This window comes from Periplaneta americana, chromosome 7, assembly GCF_040183065.1.
Source record: "Periplaneta americana isolate PAMFEO1 chromosome 7, P.americana_PAMFEO1_priV1, whole genome shotgun sequence".
Lineage (NCBI taxonomy): Eukaryota > Metazoa > Arthropoda > Insecta > Blattodea > Blattidae > Periplaneta > Periplaneta americana.
Genome location: NC_091123.1, coordinates 118,094,979 through 118,118,341, shown reverse-complemented (window position 1 = coordinate 118,118,341; position 23,363 = coordinate 118,094,979). Strand labels below are relative to the sequence as shown.

The following is a 23,363-nucleotide window of genomic DNA, read 5'->3' as shown; positions in this document are numbered from 1 at the left end:
TGTGTTGCTGATAATGAACACGAAAAAAGAATAATTTGAATTTTTTAATATTGGGTTGTTCGTTTCGACTTTTATGAATAATTCTTTATTTCCAGAATGAGCGTTTATTGAACTTGAAGAAAGAACATGAAGAATTAAAGCAAGATATACAAGAAAAAATTAGAGAATTGCATAACATTCAAGAAAAGAGAGCACTGCTTAGAGGTAAGAATGCTGTTTCATAACGGGGGGGGGGGGGAGAGGGGGGAAACATTAGTACGAAAAATTGATACATTTATTAAGTCTATGGTTTTATGTCGTACTTAATACAAGTCATCATCATCATTGGCGCTACAGCCCTTGGTGAGCCTGGGCCTCCCATAGTAATTGTCACCATCCGTCTATCTTGTGTAGCAGCCTCAGGGACGTCGCTAGGGGGTTGCGAAAGGGTGCGCAAGCACCCCATAAAAAATCGGAGCACCCCTTTCTGCACCCCAAAGGGCAATTTATTAACAAAAATACTAGGCATAAATTATTTTGAAGAACAAAAGCAAACAATTTCTTGGATGTGAAAAAACAACTACGTCCCATAATGTATCGTAATGGATGTGATGAGCAATAATAATAATAATAATAATAATAATAATAATAATAATAATAATAATAATAATAATAATAATAATAATAAAAACAGATGTATAGTATACGCGCAAGTGCATGAAAGAACATTTTGGATTTTTTATGTACCACATTTTTACAGCTCGCACCCCATTTTTAAATCTCGCACCCCATCCGCACCCCCCTTGCTCTGATCCTGGCGACGTCACTGAGCAGCCTTCCAATTCTTGGACCCCAACTTTCTGGCATCCTCTTCCACTCCATCAATCCAACGCAAGTGCGGTCGACCTCGTCTTCTCTGACCCCCTGGATTTGTTATTACAATTTTTTTTACATGGTTCACTTAGGTCCATGCGTATTACATGTCCTGCCCACCTCAATCTGCTAGTTTTAACTGTATTGATTATATTTGGCTCTCCTAGAAGTCTATATAATTCATAGTTGCATCTCCTCCTCCAGAGACCTTCCTCAAATGTTGGGCCGTAGATCCTTCGCAGAATCTTTCTTTCGAAAATCTCCAATCTTTTTTAATCGTTTTTGGAGATTGACCACGTTTCTGCCGCACATGTCAAAACTGGGCTCACTAATGTTTTGTAAAAATAATTTTTACTTTCCTGGATAGAGCAGGCAAACTAAAGTGATATTTCAAGCCAAAATATGCTCTGTTTGCTTTCATTAATCGATTAGAGATTTCTTTGGACATGTTATTATCGCTAGTGACCACTGATCCTAAATATGTAAAGTTGTCAACTTTCTCAAAAATTATAATCTGATATCTGCAGGCTGTCTATTATGTCAACTATCTTTCCATTATCTGCCAAATATATTTTGTTTTCCTCTCGTTGGTGATGACTTAATACAAGTAAGCTCTCATTATTTGGCCAACCCATGCTTAACAATAATTTTAAACCTGTATTAAACTGTAAACAAAGGTTGCGTCTGGTCAAAATTTACCAGGGTAACCACTAGAACATTTCAGTATCCGACAGAGGAGCTCCCATTATTACACCTTCGTCTTCGATGAAAATTCTTATACACTGGTCCAATGAAATATCTTCCAGCGTGTTTCTTAATATATTTTTCTAAATTATAGACATCACCTCAAAGAATTTGAGTGACACAAGGGTCCTGAATCCAATAAACATGTACAATATAATGTGATGTGATACATTAAAGAAAAAAGAAAGTTAATTGTTGAAGGCAAATATAAGTGGATTAATTGAAATAGAGATGATGCAATATTTGAAGAGAATCCTTGATAATATTTATAAGGACAGACATTACTGTTAATGAAACGTTCAATATTTTCACGCTAAGTACTTTTAGTTCATCGCAAACAATATGAAATTTAATTAGCCTAAATACTTCAATGAAGATTGGCTTTACACTTGAAGAAAAACTGAAATGGCGTAGGTTAAGCTTGCAAATTACCTCCATCTACGTCATCGAAGATCTCGCATAGACTTTTCATATGAGACTGTTTTATCTGCTGAATACGATCACAACTTTCAAAATATGAGCACCCTGAAACGAAATCCTGTGCATGTTTATTAAATCACTTACACTTCTCAGTAGTAAAGTGCCTGTGAACTTATCAACCTTTGCAGGAATCCTGTGTTCTCAATAGGTTCTAATTTCATCGAATTAATTTTTTATGCACTGTTCACCAATACCGATACGTTAGAAGTTCAGCACATCACTGCCACTTCGTAGCAACGCCATATTATATATTTTTTTTCAAGGAAAATGCTCGTATTTTACAAGACGGCCTCAAGACTGGCAGAATAAATAAAGCATTATTAATAATAATAAAAAACGAATGGACTCGGGTTCAAATACTGGTTGGGACACGTTATCTGACTGAGGTTTTTCCGAGTTTTTCTTCAACTCATTAAGAGCAAATGCTGGGCAACTTTCGGCGCTGGACCCTGGACTCATTTCGCTGCCATTATCACCTTTATTTCACTCAGATGCAAGATAACCATAGCAGATGATACGTGTCGTATTATTATCATCATCATCATTAAAAGACGAGTATTTTCACTGGATTAAATATACAATATAGCGTTACTTTGAAATGGTGGTGATGTGCTGAACATTTACACACTTTTTTTAGCTATAACAGTATCTGTGAACTTAACAACATTTGCAGATATCTTGTGTCCGCACTAAGTTCTGATTTTATTAAATGGATGTTTTTTTATGCACTGTTTAAAAAATTATTGATACCTGACATTAAAACCACTTGTTTCTTATTCTCTTGCTTTCTTCAAGTCATCAGAAACTGATAAGACACTGCTACATGACCTGCCCATCTCAGACGTCTGGATTTAATGTTTCTAATTATGTCAGGTGAAGAATAAAATGCATGCAGTTCTGCGTTGTGTAACTTTCTCCAAACTCCTGTACCTTCATCCCTCTTACCCACAAATATTTTCCTAAGTACCTTATTCTCAAACATCCTTAACCTCTGTTTCTTTCGCAAAATGAGAGTCGAAGTTTCACAACCAAACAGAACAACCAGTAATACAACTGTTTTATAAATTTTAACTTTCAGCTTTTTAGAGAGATTGGATGACAAAAATTTCTCAATCGAATATTAATAGGAATTTCCCACATTTATTCTGCATTTAATTTCCTCCAGAGTGTCATTTATATTTGTTACTGTTGCTTCAAGATATTTGAATTTTTCCACCTCTTCAAAGGATAAATTTCCAATTTTTATATCTCCATTTCGTACAATATTCTGGTCAGGAGACATAAACATACACTTTGGCTATTATACTTCTTACTTACTTACTGGCTTTTAAGGAACCCGGAGGTTCATTGCCGCTCTCACATAAGCCCGCCATTGGTTCCTATTCTGAGCAAGATTAATCCAGTCTCTATCATCATATCCCACCTCCCTCAAATCCATTTCAATATTATCTTCCCATCTACGTCTCGGCCTCCCCAAAAGTCTTTTTCCCTCTGGCCTCCCAACTAACACCCTATATGCATTTCTGGATTCGCCCATACGTGCTACATGCCCTGCCCATCTCAAACGTCTGGATTTAATGTTCCTAATTATGTCAGGTGAGAAATACAATGGGTGCAGTTCTGTGTTGTGTAACTTTCTACCATTCATAAATATGACAGTGTTATTTAGTTTCAAGATTTAGTTCTGAAAATGTATGCTAAACTGTTGTATATAGGTCATTGAGGATTAACTGGAGTCTCGCCCCTCACACAGTAATGGTGTTGCAATTCTGGGACATTCTTTGTCACACTCCCGCTCCTTCCTCCATCGTCAAAGGCACCAGTCCATGTTGAACCTTCAAGGATACACTCACATTTGCGAGGGTATGGTTATAGTGCTTGGGAAGCAAAGATGAGTTGCATGAAAAGCAAAATATGAGCAGAATTAAGTAAACATTATTGAAAAAATGTTTACAATAAAGAAAAGACGTTTTATTTTTTTTTTTTTCTGGGTGTGCACATGCAATTATCGCCACTGATCAGAAAGGGAGGGATTATTAATTATTAAGGGGGTAAGTAGTGTTTACTAGTTGAGGACGAGTTTGCAATTGAATGATAGTGTGGGCTACAATTAAGTATGAGACTAATAAATTCTACTCAACTCACAAATTGCATATAGTGTTTTTTCCACTTCTACGCTTATGTAATAAATATATATTTCTTCATTTTATATTATTTAATACTAGAACTGTAGGGAAGATAATTAACTTTTGAGTATTTATTTGTTGCTATACGACTGTTGAATGAAACATTCATTCACCTACTTCCCTAGGAAAGTAATGCGACTTGCATCGCGTCGTCAATAGCAATCAACATTATCACCATAAAATCCAGTTACTTTTCTAAAAACAAACTATCTAATAACAGCATACTTACGACAATGGGAGTGGAAAAACTAATTATCTAATTATTATTGTCTCTACTGTGACGTATATTTGCATAGTCTATATTGCTCCTATTGTTAACATTTAGGAGCTGTGCGTCCATTAGGGTGGCCAGCTCTATTATAGTCATGACATGATATAATATATTATAAATTGTATGTTATATATAAAATATGTTGATATTCTTTAATTTCATATAGCATTAAGGACATTGCACTTGATTAAAACAATAATTTGTTTTTTGTAATGTTTTTTTTTTTCTTAAAAAAAGAAGCAAAATCATTTCAATTGCAGTAAACTGAAATCCCGTCAGCTTCCATGCGTATCATTACACCGATTGCTTTACATGGGCCCTCCCCATCCTTTACCACAGGCTCAATTGACTGCAGTGACCAGGACGCGAACCTGCGATCTTAAGCATGATATGCTGGTCGAACATATCTTGTGCGCCTTAAACCGCTCGGCTAACGAACCCAACACAAATTTACCCGATTATGCAGGTACACGAACCCCTGGTTAAGAGTTAGTCATTTGCGTGCAATAGTGCCATAAGTCTTCCGGCTTCTAAGTCGTTAATTGTGTCTTTAGAAGAAGACAATTTTAACAAAACTTATTATACTAGGTACATCAGAATATAAAGATTATTTTTTATCTGTAGATGTAACCTTTCCATTCCCGGGCATAATACCCTTGAAAGAAACACTGCTTAATGTTATCTTTCTATTTCATTCTGGACCTTTCTAACGATGCGTTTTTTTCTAATATCCATTGTACACTGTAAGGATTTGTAATTTTTTCTCCAGTCAAGCCATAATAGCAAACAGTTGACTTAAAAACTATAACTGTACAAAGTGAGTAAAAAGTATGGAACACTGCTTGTAGCTTTCCTATTTTCAATTTTATGAACAAACTGTATATTGTCGTTGACTTTATATCACAGTAAAAGGTAAAGGTATCCCCGTAATATGCCATGAAGGCACTTGGGGGGCATGGAGGTAGAGCCCCACCTCGGCACTAGAATGAGGTGGTGTGGTCAGCACCACGCTCTGACCGTCTTTTACCCCCGGGAAAGACCCAGTACTCAATTTTATAGGAGGCTGAGTGAACCTCAGGGCCGTTCTGAAAGTTTGGCAACGAGAAAAAATCCTGTCACCACCTGGGATCGAACCCCGGACCTTCCAGTCCGTAGCCAGCTGCTCTACCAACTGAACTACCCGGCTGCCTCATATCACAGTACAGAGCATAATTTTTCATGAGGAAGAAAAAATATTAGATAATTCGGTGGGAAACATTGGTGAATATGATGAACATCAATGACATCAGCATAGTCCTATTGACAATTTTTTCTTCCTCCTGAAAAATTATCCTCATAGAAAGTTTCATAAAATCAACGACGATATACAGAATTAACAGAATACGAGATGAGAAAAGAAATATTTTGAACGTGTTTTTTTATTATTTATAAAGAATATGCCAAGAGTTTTGTTTTTTAATAGCAGCATGTATTTGTTTTTCTAATTTTTGGATTCTTCGGATCTCAAAGCATATAAGATCATATTTTCTTTTACCATTTAAACTATAATTTTGTAAACATTACCTCAAATTTATGATCCCAATGTGTGTATACAAAAGGAATTGGTTGGGTCACTGTCTGAGAAGAAACTGACTACTGAAGGATGCACTGGAAGGAAAGGTGAATGGGAGAAGAGTTTGGGGCAGGAGAAGGTATCAGACGACATTAAGATATATGGATCATATGTGGAGACTAACCGGAAGGCAGAAAAATAGGAAAAATGGGGAATGCTGGGTTTGCAGTGAAAGACATGTCATTTGGCAGAACATTTTGTATGTATGTGTATATGTATGTATAACAAAGCGAAAAGCTTCAATATGTCAATTTATCACTACGGAGAATAGGGGGTCCATGAATTAAATACTCACAGATAAAAGGTATATCGACATTAGGACTAGAGAAATGACTAGAAGCATTTGAAATGTGGGTATGAAGAAGAATAGCGCATGTGAAATTGACAGACAGAATAAGAAATGAAGTTGTGCTAGAACGAGTGGGTGAAGAAAGAATAATGCTGACACTGATCAGGAAGAGAATAAATTGGCTGGGCCACTGGTTAAGAAGAAAACTGTCTACTGAAGGATACACTGGAAGGAATGGTAAATGGAAGAAAAGTTCGGGGTGAAGAAGTTACCACATGACAGACAACATTAAGATACATGGATCGGAGACTAAGAGGAAGGCAGAAAATAGGAAAGATTGGAGAATGGTGAGTTTGCAGTGAAAGACCTGCCCTTGACACTGTGAATGAGACAAAAGATACCGCTAATAAGAAACAATTGAATAAGAATGGTTCTTGAATGGCATCTAAGATCCCCTGATCTCAACCCATTCGATATTTACTTGTGTGGCTGTTTGAAGCAAGGGTCTACCAGGACCGAACACAAGACCTGGAAGATTTAAAACTTAGAATTAGGGATTAGATACAACAGTGTTGTTGGAAACATAAAAAAATTTCCAAGACAGAGTTATGCATTATTTGGCAGTTAGTGGGGTTCATTTTGAACACCTTCTGTAAGATGATATCAACATGTGACACAATTAGAACACTGTGAAGTTATTTTTAATAGTTTTACTTGGTTTAAATTCTATGGCTCATATTAATATGGTAGTTCATTTGAATGGTACATAGCCATTTTCTAAGTTATTAATGTGTCTTTTTTATTAATTGAAAATGCTTTTATATTTTGTACATTTTGAGATCTGAAGAATCCAAAACTGGAAAAATTATACATGGTGCCATTTAGAAAATACTCCTTGGCACAATAATTTAAATGGACAACATAGCTTTATAAACACGTTGAAAATATTCCTTTTTCACCCTCTATAACTTTTCTACATTGATTTTCTTCATAAAATTAAAAATAGGAAAGCTACAGGCAGCATTCTTCGTACATCTTTCACCATTGTATTGCCATTTCACTCTCGTCCTTACCTAGACTTTTATAAAATACACGTAACACTTTTCTTATCTCAGATCGAGAAACCTTTATAAGCTGTTACTAGAAATTATATGCATATTTCAGATATGAAATATAGATTTTATTCAATTCTGCTAATTTATTATTAATATCTTTTCGAAAAGAAATTTGGTGTCTAAGCAGGCCTACCTCATATTTAACTTGATAACCTATTTATTTAACATTATTGCTTTCTGGCTTTATATTATATACCATATATCCCTTTGTGTGTGTGTGTGTGTGTGTGTGTGTGTGTGTGTACTTATCTGTAACTAAGATAATATTTATTTTAGTGCGAGATTATTGGGCTTTTTGCAGAAGCATCCAACGATTCGGAAGCTACATATTGGCGCCATCATCAACAAAGACAAGGAAAGCGTAAGCTATCTGCTGGTTCATCACTGGGTGGGACAAGTTACCTGCTTGGGGTTTTTTCCAGTGTTTTCCCTCAACCAATTGAAGCAGAATTGGTGGGTAACTTTCGGCGTTGGATCTCGGACTATTTCGTCATAATTAATTCACATATCATCATCATCATCATCATCATCATCATCATCATCATCATCATCATCATCATCATCATCATCATCATCCATACAATAGCCCGGGTTAAGTTCACGGTGCTGCGTGCTGTACTTGTACAAGAGTGTGGCAGTTCGGTTACGCAATCATTCACAAAATAGGAGCAGTAATCACAATAAGTCTCAGGCTGCAGTGCAAGTCTTCGGGTCTCTCCACTGTACAAGAGAGAAAAAAAAGCTATCTGCTGGAGAATAGCTCTTGATAGAGATTTCAATAGTAGGTTCCCTGCCTTCCTGATGATGGATCCGATGCATAATCCCGAAACGTTGGGTGTTCCTGCATCTATGACACTGCGCAAAAAGCAGCAGTGGCTCACTAGTGAAGTAAGCCAGAGAGTTTATGGACATAGAACTATGTTGGTCAGTGAGGATAATTGGCAAAACAAATAAGAATTTATTTCGTTTATTGAATAAATGGATGGTTTACAGAGTACATAATATGCTTACAGAATAAAGATGACTACATGGTTTACAGAGTATGTTTGAGCCCATATAGACAACCATACAGCCATGAAGTTTGAGTGTGCCACTGCCTTCTTGTGCTCTCTCTTTGCAGTCTCTTGCACTCCGCAACGGTGGTCTTGGGCTTGTTTGATTCGTCTTGTGATGCCATTTTCTTCTGTTGTGTTTATCTCCACGCTTACATTCTCCAAACATTTTAATTTCAAGGCATTTTGAAAGTCTACAATTTTCACCATCACTTTTTGAAATGGGGGGGGGAGTAATTTTATCTCTGATATATATATATATATATATATATATATATATATATATATATATATATATATATATATCAGTGGCGGCTCCTGCGTATTTCTTAAGAGGAGGAAAGAAGGTAACAGGACGAAATGACACCTTCTTGAATGAAACATGCTACAAATTAGCCATCATGCATACATGTAAGACCAGATAGTGTTGGGGTTGGTCTTCCCTTCTGTATAGCAATAATCTGTTTTTGTAAACTGAGTTTCCTATACATAATATATAATGTTTTCACTTGCATTCATTGTTGATTAATTGCACAAATTAACAATTACAAGGAAATTCACCTCGCAGCATTTTTCGAACACACTACAGCTTCACACGTGTTGGAAGAGACTATAGCTACTAACACGTAACCGGAACCGCGGAAATGGGAATGGGAAATAATCTGAGGAAAGGGAGAACACTGCACTCACCCACGTGGTCTGTGTTGCCACATGTACATTTTAAAAGTTCAGTATCACATGCTTTTGAAGAATATCAGTTCTTGTAAAGTCATACTACCATTAATGTTCAAAGTTGCCGGTGGCCAATTAATTTTTTATGTTAAAAATAATGTAGTTTGGAGTACTACTTTCAATTTCAAATACATTTGTACAAAACTGACAACTTGGCTGTTGCCCTGTCTAGTACACAATGAATGGAAGTGAATTTCAGGGGCCAAAAAGATCTGCGATACTAACGTAGAACTACTTTCTCTTTGTTTTATATAAACCCGACTTTAACTTTCAAATATCCTTGAAAGTTTCAAACCATGAATAGTGGCTTATATAAAGTGCATTGAATAATATTTTTGATTTATAATTAAAAAAAAAAAAAGTTTATATGGTGTCTTTCATAGCGTTGCATTAAAACTGTTTTTATTGTGCCTCCTCCTAGATGTGTTATAGTCTAGTTAAATGCAAGATCGTTAGATGGCAGCGGTAGCGAACTTGCTGCACGACCAGTGGGTTTCTATTTCCCGCCCATGCGCTGATTCAGAGGAGGATCTCCTCCCTCTCCGTTCATTTACTCGCTTTAAAACTCTGCTTCTTTCTCTGGCTGGTAGTGCGCTGTTGTCTATGTGTGCTTATTGCAGTAAAGGAGGAATGGATTGACTTTCCTCCACATAAAGAATCTCGCAACTTTCTCACAGTTTTCTAACAGCACATGAGCGCGCATCGTTTAAAACTCGACCAACCGAGGCTTTCTTATAGCTGTGAACTTAAAAATTATCGAATCTTCCTTGAATTTCAAGGCACATATTTTATTTGGTATTTACTTTCAAAAGAAGAAAAATGTGAGGAGGACGTTCCTCCCTTCCCTCCCCCGAGGAACCGCCACTGATATATATATTTTTTTTTTTGCATTTATTTAGTTTATCTCGTCACACTCAATCGATCGACGCCTCAAACGTTCGGATCGTTCAGATCTCACAGAGTTATGTACATAAAATGGCCATTGGAATGCAGTTTTAGAGGCAAGTTTTGCCACACCCATCTCGCCGGCCTTGAGAGTCTGATGAATGTTTAGGATTACGGGACTCATTTGTCTTCACAATGGCATACTATTTGTTTCACTATGTTTATTTGTTCAAAAGTTATAAGCAATTCTATTGTAACACTTTTTCCTCAACATTGTTACTGAGCAGTTGGCGACCTACTACAAAGATGTAGTTCTACGTCAAAAGCCAAAAACTATCTTGGCATTGAACACCGTCAAAATATCATGATATTAATTAACTTTTTATGTTCTGATAATAGATCAAACACTGGCCTGTAGTATCCGCATACAGAAAAAGGAAGAAAAATTTTCCGAAGAGAAAGCTAATGTATTAATGCTACATGAAGAAGTAATGGAAATACAAAAGAGAATTGAACACGAAAAGGAAACGCAACTTCAGAATTTGTAAGTAACTGATTTTTCATGTTATTAGATAAGTAAATCTAATCCATTTACCTAAAAATAGTAGAAGAATGTTAAAACTCATTATATAGCAGTTAAGACCATCAACTCTTCTGTATTTTTCTGCGTTCATTCCATTTCCTTTGTATATTTTATTTTATTGGGTTATTTTACGACGCTGTATCAAGATCTAGGTTATTTAGTGTCTGAATGAAATGAAGGTGATAATGCCGGTGAAATGAGTCCGGGGTCCAGCACCGAAAGTTACCCAGCATTTCTTAATTTACTTCTTTTGTGGTTTATGGATAGACAGTATAGAAGAATGTGTTCCAGATCTTCATCATGATTATTACACCACAGACAAGTAGGATTATCAGAAATGTGAAATCGGTGTAGGTACAATTGAGTGACAATGTGACCTGTTCTGGCTCTTGTTAAAAATTTTACAATGGAATTCTAGGTCTTTAAGAAACAAAATGGTTTTATTAAAGCAAGAAGTTCAGGACAAAAAGCCTTCTATAATATGCATACAAGAATCTTTTCAGATTGCTGATATTTGAAAATTTTACAAATTTGCTGACTACAAAATTTGTAATCTGTTTCGTGAAGATAGAGGGGGTGGAGGTTTTGTTACCATGATCCACAACTCCATTCATGTAATTGAATCTAAACAACAATTTAAAGGTTAAACACAATCACAGAAGCACTTTTGATAGAGGAACAAAATGGTTTCAGACGAAAAAGATCCTGCATTGATAGTATTTTCACATTAGCACAAATTATTGAGAAACAGAGAATTTAACATACCAACCCATGTAGCATTTGTTGATTATCAAAAAGCTTTTGATACTGTGGACAGAGTACGGCTTTGGGAAGTTTCAGTTAACACAGAAATTCCAGAACATCTAATTTATGCAATACGAAACATGTACTAAAGTACAAAAGTCAAAATCAAAATTAATAACACTACAAGTAATGAAAATAGAATAATAAACCAAGGGGTGAAACAAGGTTGTCCAATGTCACCTACCCTGTTTAATATCTATATAAATTACTATATTAAGACTTCACGATCAATCACTCCCCACTTAATACACTACTTTATGCAGATGATCAGATCATTTTAGCTAATTCTGAAGACAATTTACAAAAGACATTATACACTTTACAACAAATAGCAAACGATTATAATCTGAATATCTCTACAAAGAAAACTAAAATAATGGCTTTTGAAGGGAAAAATCATAAAATATCTAAAACTGTTATTAATAATCAGTGTATAGAACAAGTCAGTGAATTCAATTACCTCAGTTGTAATCTCTTCTACATAAACTCTAGGGATGTAGACATAAAATCAGCCAAATTTCAACAACTTTTAGATACCGATACAATAAAATGAACATTATTAAAGAAAGTCAGACCAGAGACAAATTTTAAATTGTATAAAACAATGGCAGTCTCAACTTTATTATGGGCCTTAACATCAAATCAACTTCGAAGAATAGAAGCGACTGAAATGAGACTGTTAAGACTCCTAGTGAACTATACTCTTTTTGATAATAAACAGAATGTTGACATCAGAGAGGAATTACACATCACAGCCATCACTGAAACCATAAAAGTTTACCAGATAACTGGTATGGACACATATCACAGATACCCAGTGACAGGCTACCTCAAAGACTGTTTGCTTACAGATCTAACAGGAAGAGAGACCTTAGAAGGCCAAAAAAGCGATGGAAAGACCAGCTCATCCGAAGTGGAACAGGCCAGAAGGCCTAATCCTCGACAGAATTTGATGATGACATGATTTAATATCAGAATTGTTGGGAGGGTCGTCGAGTTTTGAGTATTCTTCTATTTCGTACTATGCAACTGTTGAACGAAATATATAGGGAAGTAATGTGACTTACGTTTCGTAATCAATAGCAACCAACATTATCACGGTAAAATCTATTTACTGCCCTAAAAGCAAGGTAATTGCAGCATACTTACGGCAGTGGGAGTGCAAACTTTTTTTTTTCATCTGAAAATCAACATAAGTGAAACTTTGAACATACAAAATGATCCATGTTGAATCTTTCGTACACTACACACTTGAATATAAATATAATTGATTAAATGGCGATCTTACTCGTGTTAATTATGTAAGCATGTGTAGCTTACAGCTGTTTCGGTGTTATTTGACACCATCCTCAGAGCCTACTAGATCTCAGCGCTATCTCAACTTCGCTGCCTGTTGTGTGGGTGCTTTCGTGTGATGACTTGTGTCAAATAATGTGTGTGTTTTGAAATTGATCTGTGTGTTGAGAATTTGATTAGGGTGTGTTTTAGTGTGTCTGTATATTTCATATTGCTATTCTATCAATAGTCTCTAAACACACACTTTCATCTCAAACAGCAGAAATAACTAAAATGCTCTCTCAATTAATATCACTCAATAAAAGAATTGTATTCCAATGGATACCATCCCATTGTGGAATCCTGGGAAACGAGAATGCGGATGATTTAGCAAAGAAGGGCAGCACTGCTACTTACAGACCTGTTACTAAATCTACATATTATTCTGTGAAAAGATTTATTAAATCTACATAACTTAGATTTCAACAAACAAAATTTGATAACACAATCACAAGGGAAAAAAATGGAACTCACTGCATCATAATCCACAGTTAATTCCCGATTTACCACGAAAATCGTCTAGCTGGATTTAGATTGGCAACAGGCCATGATTGTTTAGCCAAACACCTGCATAGAATTGGAATATATCAGTCCTCTAACTGCCCATTGTGCAACTCAAACCAAGAAATGGATTCGGAACACCTCAAAATCTGTGCTTCAGTGGCTGACCATGATAATATTTTTGAAAAATATTGGAGTGCAAGAGTCAAATGACTTTATTGTCAAATGCCTGGCATTAGAAAACAACAACATATTTCATATTGTTCTAGTGTGTTGAGTTTTTGGTTTTTGGGTTGTATGTGTAGGAATTCCATGTCTGTATTTATGTTATTGTATGTGTGGTTAGCATTAGTTATGTGTTCGGCATATGTAGATGTATTGTGTCCTCTGGTTATTGCTTTAATGTGTTCTTTGTATCGAGTTTGGAATGATCTGCCTGTCTGTCCACACATACAATAACATAAATACAGACATGGAAATCTTACACATACAACCCAAAAACCAAAAACTCAACACTCTAGAACAATATGAAATATACAGACACACTAAAACACACCCTAATCATATTCTCAACACACAAATAAATTTCAGAACACACACACTATTTGACACAACTTTTCATCACACAAACGCACCCACACAACAGGCAGCGAAGTTGAGATAGTGCCGAGATCTAGTAGGCTCTGAGGATGGTGTCAAGGAACACCGAAATAGCTGTAAGCCACACATGCTTACATAATTAACACGAGTAAGATCGCCATTTAATCAATTATTTATACAAAATGATCCTTGCGAAAATATTGAAAGCCTCAAAATTTTTTTAGTCATCTGTTTTCACTCCATGCCACTTCATTAATAATTTAGTGTCAGAGTTGATATCAGCTAGAGTTCCAATTTTTTAAATCTAAAAATCAATATGAGTGAACTGTGAACAAACAAAATTATTCTTCTGAGTGTACTGAAGGTCTCAAAATTTTTTCAGTCATCTGTCAGCAAAAATATGAGTCTAGTAGTTTTTCTTACATGTAAAATTTTCTTACATGGAATTTTCATTAATATTTCTTTATACAATAGTGTTGGCATTAAAAGTTACTATACTGTAATTCTACGGATTTTTGTGTCATTTAATGATTTTTCCTGTTATTTTACAGATAATTATTATTTAGTATAAGTTTACAGAAAATAAAGAACAATGACAATTTTGGAGCTTAACATGGTCATTCTAATCTAAAAAAATCATAAGGTATAAAATCTCTACAAATCTTTCTGCGTCCTGCTTTTGTTCTCTTTTTTGAGTCAATAATTTGTCCTGTTTTGCACCCATGAGTATCTGTTAACCCTAAGCATACTTTTGTTCAATTATGAAATATAATATATTAATTTTTCTAATAACAAAATTAAATTTTACAAAAGAAAGCAATTACAATAATAGCACGTGTTTATAATACCTGGGTAGATCAATAATCACCTTGCAGGACTCTTTTCCAAGCACTTCATAATTATTTCATTAACATGTGGATGTTTATAATATTGTCAATAATGACTTCCATTTAAATAACAATAATTTTTTCTTACAAATTTTCTCAGCTTAAAAACTTCTTTAGTAGGCTACATGACAGAAGCAAGATTTTCACTTTCCAAATGCTAATATTAGTTGTTACCAATAAGGCATGCCTCATGTTGAGATGATGATATTTAACAATATAAAAACGTACAGTAGATATAAAAGTGATTAATAAGAAATAGTATTTCAAATTTTATTTCAGTAATTATTTATATGGACACAGTTTTTGCTTTCTTGAGGAATTCTTTTCAGCAGGGAAAATTTCACATTTAAAAATCCATTACTTTACGAATGCACGCACGCACATACACACACACAATAAAAAGATACAGTACAAACCTTTCAGAACAAAGTATGGAGATGTAATGCGAAAGCCCCTTTGGTACATACGAAATGATGATATCCATTACGAATTAAAGATTGCTTCGGTAACCACTGAAATCCAACAATATGCCAAGAAGCACGAAGAAGGCTGTACCAGCATAAAACATGGAGATGCTACATTTTCTCGACAACAGCAAAGATAGTGACAGGGTTAGGCAGAACTAAGCTGTTCGAGTTAGTATAAGTGAAAAGTGCCATTTTTGACTGATAGCACAAGAACAAAGTGATTAAATTTATATAGGATATCCCTGCTGGGAGTACATCCAACATACAATGAAATTTAAGACAAATTTTTAAATGGACATAGTCTAGTTATTAGATTATGCATAGCAGTGTTGAATAAAAAACTTATGAAAGGAATATTTTTTTGTATATGACTTGTACCACATCCTCAATATAACTATCTTAAAGCAACAGAATGTATAATGTTATTCTGTGAAGTAAGTTCCCTGTTTCAAATGGCCATAACTTTGGCAAATTGTTAGATTCTGCAAAATTAAAAACACCAATTTGTTCGAAAATAAATTGGAATTTATTATAACAAAAAGAAACCAGAAAAAAAAAATTAAATATGACCCACCGTGTTGTTTAATAAGAAATAGTAACTGCACCAATTTCTTCAAATTTTTTCACCCCCAGTTTACGAAGTGATTTTACAGACCAGGGTCCGTTTCTCATAAAAATTACTGTTGTCTGTATTTAATTCTTAACCCCAATTGTTTATACAAGCGTGACACAGTTACCATAGCAACGAAATGCATATATATATATATATATATATATATATATATATATATATATATATATATATATATATATATAAATCCAATCCTCGAAAGCTGTGGTTCCCAAATTTTCTGAAGATGTGGCCCACTTTTGGGCGAGACTTTCTTTAGCGACCCTTACCCTTCTGCTGTACCAGTACTAAACTCCATTCTAAAAATATAAATCCTTGTAAATAAAAAAATAATGATAATGTTACTCAAAATCAATGGATACCACCCAAAGAATGACCAAATTGAATTATATATGGTGCAACAATGACACGAAATATTAGGTAAACATAATTTTTAGTACTTCAAACCATTACTGCCGTGGTGCTGTAGTAATAATTCAACGCAAAGTGGTAAATTCCATCAAAGGAAGGACGTTGCAAACTCATATTTTTCAGCAAAATTTGTGAAGGTATGGGTTGTTACATGAGAATACTCTTTATAACACGGAAGATGCGTTGAAAAGAGTTTTACAGTTAAGAACAGAACTTTTAATATACCTGACTTTTAATATACAAGACGAGAAATTGGAATATATGAAAACCTATTTTCCAATTATTGAAGAATGTGGTCCCAAAACTCACTCAGCCCACTTGGCCATTTTTATTATTTGTACATATATCGATTGTCCAGTTCAAAAGTACGACAACTAAAAAATTGTCATTTTTTAGTTATTTATACTATTCAAAGCCCCTTTCGGAGCTCTTTCCGATTCAGTATTCAGATAAGTCATATTTACAACAAAAAAGAAAAGAAAACTAAATAAACTGCTTTAGAAATAATTATAACTATGGACTTTACTAATTCATTATTACTACATTTCGAGATGTATTAATATTGAACTGGAAGATTGTGATATACTCGTCCTGAATACTGACTCATTTCTAATTGTCGTGGTTATGAACCGGAACTCTGTTCTTTCCAAGTGTTTTATGTGAAACTTTCAACTGAAGATATCTCAAAACTTGTTTTTTTTTTTAGTTGTCGCACTTTCGAACTAGACGATCGATATTATATATGATTTTTTTTAGATTTCTATCAGTATATTAGCTTTTATTCCAAAACAATGCCAATCGTTGTCTAAAAGTTTGTGTTATTGTATATATCACTTGAAAACAAGTCAGTCCGCACACCGGTGGATAAAAAACTATTAGCCCAGTCCTTTCATAAAAATGGACTGAATGCATTTTGAATAATAGTTTGCAAGGCCAAGATGTTAAAATTATAACACCCAGAGATGAAATTAATGGGTTTGCAAAGAAACTAGATTTCTGGTCAATATCATTTGAAGAAAAATATAATTATTTGATTCATTCCAGTGTTTTAAAGAGCTCGTAGAAAATTTCATTACATAATGATAGGCAAATACTGTGCTTTTGCGGACATGCAATCAAGTTTCCACAATTTTAATGAACAACTTTTTGAGTGCATTCTGGAAGAAACTCAAAACAATTACGACTATCACAAAGATGATGAATCCGTTTTTAGGCAGTTGGATTCAACTGGTTGAAATTCCAGAAACTATGAAGGAAAATCTCATTTAAATATGCACCTAGAAATGGAATGTTTAAATTATGCTTTTTTCACAGAGCGTACACCAATTTTGGATTAAAAGAATGCAAGAATACCTCGAGCTTGCAAAAATACGTAATTCTTAAATTTTTTAATATTTGAAACTTTGTATTTATGCAAAATGAGTTTCTCGTCTAAGTTCACCGTCAAAACAAAAGTGAGAAATTTCCTTGAACTTTAAAATGATATCACTGTGTGTGTATGGAATGCTGAGTCCAGATTTGAGAAGCTACCGGTACTTTCTGAGAAACAGGCACATTAATAGCATTAATTATTTTTTACCTTATAACTATTGAAACATTTTTTATTCTTATGTTCAATATTGTTTAAGTTTCTAAATACAAAATAAACTAGTGGCTTGTGCAGCAAATGCTGCAAACCAGAGACCTGCAAGAGAGCGATGCTTAACGATATCTGAGATCGGTTTTACCGAATGCACTTCGTGTGTAATCGCTCGAGCTCGGGTTTGGCCTGCGCTCGCTCGAGCTCGCCCGGGGGATCGCTCCCCTGTCGGAACGAGCGCTCGCTTCAACCACTGTACGCGAAGCAGTATGCTACAGTACTACGTAGTTCAGCATTGGTAAAAATCGAATGAATTCATTTGATTATCAAAACCATTCGAAATAATAGAAATATTCACAATATCACTTGATTATTCATTGATTTTGCTTACCACCACAACAAGCCGTATGAAGTTACACAAAATATGTACTCGCATAACAGAATATGTTCCATTTTAAGATAATGATAAGAGCTTCGAGTTCAGAATCATATGACGCAAAAATAGAATGATAAGCTTCGAATGTTCTGTGTGGTTGTAGCGTACTGACTCTTCTAACAGCCCCAGTATCTGACCCTGATCTTTATTAAATTAAACACCTGACCTACATGGCGATAAGAAAAGAGAGCGCTGCTCTCAGGCTACAGGCCTAATCAACATACTGCAATGTTAATGAACAATTCATTCATGCATTCGAATGATTTAATCCTACAATAGAATAATCATAGAAATCATTCGATTGTTTTCAACAATTATATATTTTAGTGGAAATTTAATTAATTACACATTTTTCTTTGTTTAGATTGAAACAGCCTGAAATGATTTTCTGTATAAATATATTTCATTCCTACTCAGTTTAACATTTAACTTCAAAAACAAACTGAGACACAAATTTAATCGTGATAATATTGTAAATGCAAATGAAATGTTTGGTTATATTACTATAAAATGTATATAAAACCGAGAAATTACATTTAATACGTGATAATTAAAAATGTCTATCGAAGTATGAAATGCAAATAATAAATTAGTAGCGATATATTTTGTTTCATCTCGAACGTAATATGAACTTTACTCATTAACTTGGGAATATTTTTATTTTAGTAGGTTATTTTACGACGCTTTATCAACAGCTTAGGTTATTTAGCGTCTGAATGAAATGAAGGTGATAATGCCGGTGAAATGAGTCTGGGGTCCAGCACCGAAAGTTACCCAGCATTTGCTCGTATTGGGTTGAGGGAAAACCCCGGAAAAAACATTAACCAGGTAACTTGCCCCGACCGGGATTCGAACCCGGGCCACCTGGTTTCACGCTGACCGTTACTCCACAGGTGTGGACAATCCTATGTACTTTAAGGTATTCTTATCGCTTACTTCTCCGAATTTAGTCCAAGCAGAGCTAGTAGGTAACTGCTTTCCCTTTTCTTCCACTGCTCTGACTCTGCTGATTTAACTTTATTTTCGGCATATACTTTTGACATCGTGTCTTGTAATCTTCTACCATCAACAGAGACGGTGTCCGAGCCTCTGCTTGAGAACGACGTCGATACTATTGAATCATCTTCAACATTCGTTTTGATGAAACGTACTGATTAGACAAGCCTACGATTCACCTACTGCTTACTGCTACCGGAAGAGCGCTCATGAACACCGAGCGCTCGTCGTCAGACCCGATCGCTCGGTGTGTTGCCTTACTTCGTGATTTATCGGAACTATTCGTATATGATCGCTATTCATTCAGTCTGTGCCTTCCTGGACTGAAAGCGATATCCCGCGCTCGCTCTCTTGCAGGTCTCTGCTGCAAACTATGTTCATTAGACGTTCAAATAAACATTTTTCAGATTTATTTTGAATGAAAAATACCAGACATTTTGAAAGTTATTTGCTTCCATAATAATGAAACATACTCTCTCTGAATGTTTTTTTTTTATGCCAAATACTTTTTCTTGAACCTATCCACCTTCAGTTTTTGAGTGTCAACGCAAAAACGCAGGTAACAATGTCAGGACGATCAGTGAGTTTTTCATGTGGGAATAATGCAATAGCTATTTCAGGTCATTGTGGATTGTAGGTAAAAGTTAAAAAAAGTCAGGTTTGCTACGCTTTCGAACAATAGACATAACATCTTGGTATAGCTACTGCATGCAGAACTTGAAATGTAGAGGGTAAAATCATTTTATCCTGCTAAGAGATCTTGCTGAAATGATTGGGAGACTACAACATTTTGTAGGCCTCTTATTTTATCAGTAACTAATACCATCTTTCCTTAGGAACTGTAATTTTTGCGCTCTCTCGAGCCAATACTGAAGAGAATGACGCATATAATTACCTACACCACACCACCATTGAGTATATGAAAAAACCCAACCCCACTTGATTAATAACTATAAAAATAATTGATTTTTAATAACAGTATTATTATCTTACGCAAGTTTTGTAGTTTTATATATAAACATCATGGCGTTAACTATAATATTTCATTTCTAATGGTAATAATGTCACCAAACCACCTCAAGTTTTGTAGATTTTAATATCCAATATACAGCTGTACTCCTAAAATTACTCACCGCAGATTGTAAATTATTTTTAGTAAGTCATGAAGTTTTTGATAACCAATTGAATTTGAACTCTAAATATGTCAGCAGGTCATGGTCTTCGTGTAATAGCCTATTGTTTATTGTAGTGTGTGTCTTATTTTATTCTGAAATGCAATTAGTTCTCAAAACTGACGAAAGATGGATTTTGGAAAATAGGAAAATTATGTAGGAAAACTAACGCTTCACTAGAAGTTACTATTTTTCTGAAAATCCTTGGATGCCAAGCTTCAAAATGACAGGTCATTCATTAAAATTTGTTCAGCCGTTTCCTCGTAATTTCCATTACCAGTTCAAATTATATATATAGATGTTAATAAAACATTTTTACTTATTTTGTAAATCATCTCGAGGCTCCTTTCAATCTCTTACACCACCCCTCTGGAGGTTGCAACCCACACTTTGGAAACCGCTGCTCTAAAGCATAATGGTATCTTGTATAAGGAACTAAACTGTTAATATGTAGCTGAAACTCTGAAACTCGGAAATTGCTTTAGAATAACCTTATGTAACTCTGTGTGTATGTTTGTGTATCTTTAATTCAAATTAAAAGAAATCAATTAAATGTTGCAGAAAGTGTTATGAAGAAAAAATGGCAGTTCTTGTTAAAAACTTCAAAAGTGGACCAATGAAGTATGTAAGTAATCATATTGCTTCTCAATACAATTAATAATATTATACTCTGTAAAACTTGTCAATTTGTGGTTCAGAAAAGTCTCAAGTTCATTATTAATTTATTCACAGGACAAAAATACTATGAAATCTGAAATTACAAATTTGCGTAAGGAAACACGTGCTGTAACTGAGAAAGTGACATCGGTTGAAAAGCAACTAACTAAACTGCGTGAGATATATGGGTCCTTGTTGGAAGAATCAACCTTGAATGACGAGTCAGCCCTGAAAAGTGTCATGTAAATTTATCATTATAATACCAGTATATTTCCTTACTTATAGCTTTTAAGGAACCCGGGGGTTCATTGCCACCCTCACATAAGCCCACCATCGATTCCTATCCTGAGCAAGATTATTCCTTTGCTGTGGTCGAGCGGGAGAATCAGTCCCATTCCGAGGCTTATTGTTTGGTTTCGTAACAAACTGTTTTTTACGGTTATGGGTTGTTAGCCCTTCGCCCAACCCCCAAGCTGGAGGACCACCCCTTATCGGCTGTCCACGACTGCTTATTCAATATATTCGCAGCTACCCTCCATATCTGGAGGCCGTCTCCTCTATCCGCAACCTGAGGACGTGCCATGCCGTGGTGATAGGGACCCACAATACATGGAATACCGGTATATATATATATATATATATATATATATATATATATATATATATATAAAGACTGTTGCTTTCAATTTACAAATAGTCTGAGGTCCATAACTCCACCTAACAGATGGAAGATGACATCCATAAAACGAACAATACACGTATTTTCCTAGTGCATGCAAGTGCATTTCATGTTAAAGAACAAAAATTGCCATTGTTGTTGTTTAGTTAACTGTCCGAAAACAGGTCTGAACCTCACAAGCGATACCAAGAAGGCACCACTTATGAGACAACTAGTCCAGGAGATAATGGGGTATGGTGGCCATTTCCTTTCCCCCTCCATTGCATACATCGCTGACTAGCAATATATTACACTAATCAGTATTACTTACTGCATTTATTATTTCAATTTAATTTTTTATACATCGTAATTTTTTACTAAAATTCACACACACATTCTTTGATATCGTAATAAACAACACAAAGGCATCCCCATTACGTCCCACTACCATCCCATAAACTGAAGCATTAGTAACACTGCTGATAATAAGGCATACAATTTCAAAATGGCTGTATGGCATAAGTAAGGTGTATTACTTTCTTTTTTGATATATTCTAACACCATAAAGTTTTAAAATTTTCAAATATGGATCATATTTTACACAAATTTTGAAGTTAATAGAAGGAAGTAACCATTAATAATTTGAATACTGAATGATCGTAAGCTGTAAGCTACAATACACTAATTTTATTATTGTTTCCCTATTCAAAAGTTAAGTGCACAGTTCTTACTTGTGTTCAGTTTAGAATTCTAGAGCTTAAGCGTTTATAGAAGCTTAAAAATTGTTTAAATAATATTGATCGTCATGTTCCTTTATTTTAGATCTGAGATAACCGAGGAAAAAATTGCATCAGATAATGAAAACAATAAGCTTCAAGGAGAATTAACATCTCTAACAGAAGTGTCAAATAGAATGAAAGAAGAAATTGATCAACTGAAAGTATTACATGGTACTGTACAGTGAAGTAAAAATTCTACAAAAATATTGTTCTATTTCTTGTTTCAATATTGCCAGAAATCTCTTTGTGAACTGAAATGCTGTTCTTCATTATATGTTAACAATTCAAACTTATTTCATTATTACAATACTAATAATTTAATAGTTAATTATTTTCGCACATTCATTCCCATTTAATTTGGAATAATTTCGAAAATTTGTCTTTTGATGTAAATTATTCAATAAATATTATAAAGTATACATTTTGTGTCAATTTAATACACTGCATAGAACAATAATTGACAACTAGCAATGCTACCAGCGTTATAGGGCCTTTGGTCCACTATGTTTCTTCCACTCTTTTTCTTTTCCACTGACACATTTGTCCATTTCATGATTCGTCTATTAAGTTTTGTCCACTGACCATTTAATCCATTTTCATGCTTCACCCATTATGTTTTCGTCCACTGACTATTTGTTCACTATGATAA

General features: G+C 34.7%; 1 protein-coding gene across 1 annotated transcript in view; it reads left to right on the top strand.

Annotated features, from left to right (window-relative positions):
• LOC138703390 (uncharacterized protein PF3D7_1120000-like) overlaps positions 1 to 23,131 on the top strand; it is a 28,515-nt gene extending 5,384 nt beyond the window's left edge. The window contains exons 3-7 of the mRNA XM_069831217.1: positions 96 to 204; positions 10,618 to 10,762; positions 21,182 to 21,245; positions 21,353 to 21,519; positions 22,758 to 23,131. Coding sequence (XP_069687318.1) covers positions 96 to 204; positions 10,618 to 10,762; positions 21,182 to 21,245; positions 21,353 to 21,519; positions 22,758 to 22,899 — 627 coding nt within the window. The 3' untranslated portion in view covers positions 22,900 to 23,131. The remainder of the gene's footprint in view (positions 1 to 95; positions 205 to 10,617; positions 10,763 to 21,181; positions 21,246 to 21,352; positions 21,520 to 22,757) is intronic.
• The last annotated feature ends 232 nt before the right edge of the window (positions 23,132 to 23,363 follow it).